Source organism: Notothenia coriiceps, unplaced genomic scaffold (assembly GCF_000735185.1).
Source record: "Notothenia coriiceps isolate Sejong01 unplaced genomic scaffold, NC01 NC01_scaffold00002653, whole genome shotgun sequence".
Taxonomy (NCBI): domain Eukaryota; kingdom Metazoa; phylum Chordata; class Actinopteri; order Perciformes; family Nototheniidae; genus Notothenia; species Notothenia coriiceps.
In genome coordinates, this window is record NW_011335354.1 from 29204 (window position 1) to 34487 (window position 5284).

The 5284-nt window shown below is 40.6% G+C and overlaps 1 protein-coding gene across 1 annotated transcript in view; it reads right to left on the reverse strand.

The window, feature by feature from the left end:
- Positions 1-1157: 1157 nt before the first annotated feature.
- pdk3a (pyruvate dehydrogenase kinase, isozyme 3a) overlaps positions 1158-5284 on the reverse strand; it is a 12724-nt gene continuing 8597 nt past the window's right edge. Inside the window, exons 10-11 of the mRNA XM_010765759.1 lie at positions 4642-4807; positions 1158-2389 (exon numbers count right to left, since the gene is read on the reverse strand). Coding sequence (XP_010764061.1) covers positions 2355-2389; positions 4642-4807 — 201 coding nt within the window. The 3' untranslated portion in view covers positions 1158-2354. The remainder of the gene's footprint in view (positions 2390-4641; positions 4808-5284) is intronic.

The window sequence follows — 5284 nt, forward strand, 5'->3', positions numbered from 1 at the left end:
GCACAACGCACGGCCATCGCCCCCAACCTCCCCCAAAGGAGCGTCGGCCTCCATCAGCAGCATGAGTGAAGGGGACGAAGACGAGAAGTAGATGAAATGTGATGGACACACACACACACACACACACACACACACACACACACACACACACACACACACACACACACACACACACACACACACACACGTAAACATACACACACTTCACTCACAGTACACTGCCTGGGAACTGCACACACACACACAAACAGAAGCATACACACGCACGCACACACATACATGTAGACGTATACACACACTTCACTCACAGTACGCTGCCTGGGAACTGCTCACACACACACACACACACACACACACACACACACACACACACACACACACACACACACACACACACACACACACACACACACACACACACACACACACACACCTGGCTGGATACTGAAACACTTTATCCTCAAGGAAGTTGCTAGAATGCAAAGAAGAAGGGGATCATGGGAAATGAAGTTCTGTGCTGCAGAGCTAAGAAGCCATCATCGCACAGGAAGAAGAGGATTTGCAAGAAGGTCCAGAATGCTTTGCGGCATCTTTCAGGAGGATTAGCTTTTTGTGGAGAGACTGTCCGACAGCCTTCATGGCACCACCTCACTGTCCTGTTCTGTTCATTGACAGTTCTGTCACCACTAGATGTGAAAAGACACAAAAACACTGTGTGTGACGTTCAGCTCCACATCGACAGGATTCATCGTGGGCCCATTTAGTACTTGCTGAACTGAGAGTTAGGAATTAAAGACTGCACGTCGTAGATTAGCAGAGGTGAAGTGTTGGCACTAGAACACATAATCAGAGGTAGTTTGCACCCTTTAAGCATAAACGGCTGGCGAGGAGAATGAAACCAGTGATCCATGAGTCTTTGTTCCCACGCCACTAAAACAGATAAAGACTAATCATTCAGAAAATCATAGGAAGTTAAAATCAGCCTGCGGGATTAGCAGTGTGTATCCAAAAAGCTCTGAGTTTGGGAGGTGGTTTTTATCACCTCTGTTGTACAGCTTTGTTTGAAATCAAACAATATAATCTAAGTAGTGAAGATCAAGAGTTTTGAAATTAAAATTAAAGAGGTCGGTCTTAAATTAAACACTAAAACAAGCCTCTTTTGATCCTTAAAACTTTATTAGCTTCTTGAATGTAAACTAAGTCTCTGAGACTAGTAGAGAGTCATTATAATCACCCTAATTTCCCTAAATAATCACATTAGCACACACAAATATCACAGGTATTAGAGGAAACATTTGTGGATGTTCAGCCCATGTATCATTTGAAGGTTTGCCATGTTTTATCTCTCAATGTTTAGCAGACATCGTTGCTCTTTGGATTTTGATGTCAGCTGTTCATCAAACCCGGCAAACTTGGAGATGCAGCCTTTCTCTCGGACTCTGAAGATACTTGAAATAAACAATAAGCCCTCCAGGTGAACTGTCAGCAGCCGGATCATCATGTTTTTAGTCGCTAGATGTACGTAATAACTCTTTTGTTTTCTCCAATCATACAATAAATACTCTAATGCAATGTAGAGACCTTAACGTCCTGTACGCACTACATGTTAATCTGCACTATATGTACAAACTTTGGGAATGTGTGTCTTTTTTTATCTTTTAAATCTCAATGTTCAAACGGCTTGATCTGTAAATAAAAAAATCTATAACCAAACGTGAATTGAAAGTGCATTTCGTTTTTTTATCCAAACAAACTGTGTTGATTAGATAGATACACACTCCTACCACAAGGTGTCGCCACATAGTTGTGACCTATGTTTAAATCCACATGTACGGTAAGAGACCCGAACAAGAGCTCTTGATTAAAGATGGCCAAGACTTTAGCACGGAGCACGAGTCAGTTCATTAATAAACCAACAAACAAAACATAAACGATGCAGGAAAATGGCACACAACAGCAAAATGTTATTTATTGTCTGGTGCTGATATCAGACTGCTCACCATTTTGCATATTTTTTCATGACCGCCTACACAGCAAGGGGTTCATGCACAAAGCTGGAGGTACAGGAGGATAGAAAACAGAGATCACTCCACACTGTACTGCAAACACAACGTTATATACACAATATTTACTAAAATGCACAAAGTAATCTTTAACAGTAAAGGTCCACGACTACTGAAGACGCCTCTTAAAACCACCGATTCAAACTTAGCTGTTAAATGTGATTACAGGTGGTGAGCGGAGGCATTTTAAATAAAAAAAGGACAGTTTTTCTGAGCGTCTAACACTCGTTAATGCAGGTTTGTCCCTCAGGGAGACTGGCAGGTTTGAAGGCATCGGCAGTGAGGAACTATTCAGCTGCTCTCCTTTTTTTTGGGATCAGAGGGAGCTGAAGGAGACGAGAGAAGGAAGTCACTTCAGATCATTTCAATTCTTAACACGCAATGCGAGCCATGCTTGATTTTTCAGTAGTTTACCAAAAAGGATATTGCTACTATGAAGGTGTTCAGATACAAGTGGTGACCTTGGATCTCTGCAAATCATAATTAATCTTCTGTGTGTCCAAATAATTAGGTATGATGTGATTGTGTGAAGTTATTTGAAGGAAGAATATACATGTTGGGTCAGAAAGCGCACAAATAAGTTCCCTTAATGTGATTTGTGTGACAAAAATCAAGTGTTTAGCGCTATCATTTAGTACAAAGATAATTTAGTCTTACATTTAGAAGAAGAAAATCGGATTATTCAGAATTAAGTTTTGATATTTACCCCAACTCTCTTTCTAAAGACTTGATTTCCTTTTGTTTAAATAAAGAAACATTACATCAAACATTGCAGTAAGATACCGTTTTAACAGTTAATGCTGTTTCAATTTCAACGATAAAAATTAAACCCTGTGTTCCTCGCTTAAAATTAACTTAACAAATGGTGATAAAAACAAAAATACACAAACTGTGTTCATAAATCATTCATAACATAATACCAAAAGTAGAAGGTATGAGCGTGATTGGTCTAAAATGTGTAAAAAGCAGATGTAATGATGTGTTCTTACTTTTTCTGTTCTGATTGGTACATTGACATCATGCTGGTGAGGTTGAAGCTGCTTTGGTCCTTTTAGTTATCGTTAGAGCTAGCTTGCAAGCAGAAATGTCCCTCAGTCTTGTCGATCAATAGTATGTGTAAGTTACAGGGGTTAGAATACAAATAATCAGAAACTATTTTGATCAGATTTCCTGCTTGTCTCTGTTTCATATCATATTCAAGTAGGTTTTTGTGTTTTGGACTGACAAAACTAAACATCCAAAGACATCAGCTTTTACTTTAGGGTACTAGAGGACATTTTGTACTAATTTCTGCTGCTTTACATACCAAACAATTATCTAGAGAATATTCAATTAATCGATACCTAAAATATGTGTTGGTTGAAGCCCTAGCTTAGGTGGGCGTACAGTTGACTTAAAGGAGTGAAGATGTAAAATAGAAACAAAATATTCTCCCATTGTTAATGATCTTAAATCTCCACAGCCTTCGAGGCAGCTTTTTAAAACATAAAAAAACTAGAATAAGGCCTTCTCTCTTTAAAATAAAACTTCTAGATCTTAAAGGGGACCTATCATGCAAAATGCACTTTTGTACGTCTTTTATACTTGAATATGTGTCCCCGGTGTTCCAGGGAACTCACCAAGTGTCAGAAAACACAACCTTCTATTTTCCTCCATACCCAAATCTCTTAAAAAGGGGCTGCAACGGATCTGATACAGACTGATCCAGATTTGAACACTTCTGTGACGTCACAGAAGTGGCGCTACGGCTATTGGGCCAGCTCCACCAATCAGGAGGAGACAGCCACGGACATTGCCGTTGGAAAGCGCTGGAGACGCTGTAGTACATATGCCAGGCCTGTAGATGGTGCTGTTCTCACAGAATCAGCCCATGCAAAGACATTGTTAAATTGAGAGAAATGAGGAATGGCTAAAATGCATGATCTGTTTGGTATTTTGAAAAATAAAAAGTATAAATATGTCTTTTATAGGTATGGTCCTACACTATATTATTCAAATATAGCATGATAGATCCACTTTAAATATAAATCGTGCTCTTGATGCATGGCTTTCTATAATTTTCCCAAAACAGTTTCTCTATGTTCCCAGGCTTAAATACAAAACTAGTCTTTACTCTGCCAGCGACACACTGGCCTGATTGTGCGCTCGGTTCAAAAGTGTCTCCCAACAGGAAGGAAATGAAACCTCCTGTTCTTCCAATCTGCACTGAAACTTAAACCTCTCTGTCTCTGCTGGCGTTTGAGCGGCAGAGACGGAAAGCCTGCCCTCAGCTGACGGTGAGAAAGCAGCGCGGGGTTTAATCAGCCACAGGAAGCAGCGGCCAAAAAACCAGAAAACAATGATGCAGTGGGTTCAGCTCATGGTCAGATAAAAGGGGAAACAAAGTCAAAACTAGTCAATAAAAGCTACGCGGATGAATCTCATTGTCTTTGGGTGAAGAAATAAGTCATCAATATGGTCCAAACATCAGGAATGTTAAAGCAGGTCTGATCAGAGCGTTCACCCAAGGGCAACGCTTCATTGTGCATGCTCCCAGCAGGGGGTCAGAGTTATCTCTTGGCTTTGTAATTGGACTTGCTGGCGTCTCTTGGCTCTCGGCTGGGGTTGCTCCAGTCGTCCGCCTCGGGGCTCGTCTTGTAGTGTCGCAGCGCAGACTTGTTGAAGACGGGAAGACGCTCAAAGGACTCGCTGGAGAGAGCCTGGAGAAAAGAGACACAGGACGATGAGAACTCATGGTTAATTATCTTTAAAAGACGACATATAATGCTCATGTTCAGGTTAATATCAGTATTTAGTGTCTCTACTTTAAAGAGTCCTCTCCTGCTCATGTTCAGGTTAATATCAGTATTTAGTGTCTCTACTTTAAAGAGTCCTCTCCTGCTGATGTTCAGGTGTATATCAGTATGTGTGTCTCTACTTTAAAGAGTCCTCTCCTGCTGATGTTCAGGTGTATATCAGTATGTAGTGTCTCTACTTTAAAGAGTCCTCTCCTGCTGATGTTCAGGTGTATATCAGTATGTAGTGTCTCTACTTTAAAGAGTCCTCTCCTGCTGATGTTCAGGTGTATATCAGTATGTAGTGTCTCTACTTTAAAGAGTTCTCTCCTGCTGATGTTCAGGTGTATCAGTATGTAGTGTCTCTCCTGGGACATGTCTCCATGCTTTAATGTTCAAAAAGCTCTTTATTTTTCTCATACTGTCTGTGCTGCAGGACCTCTTTTC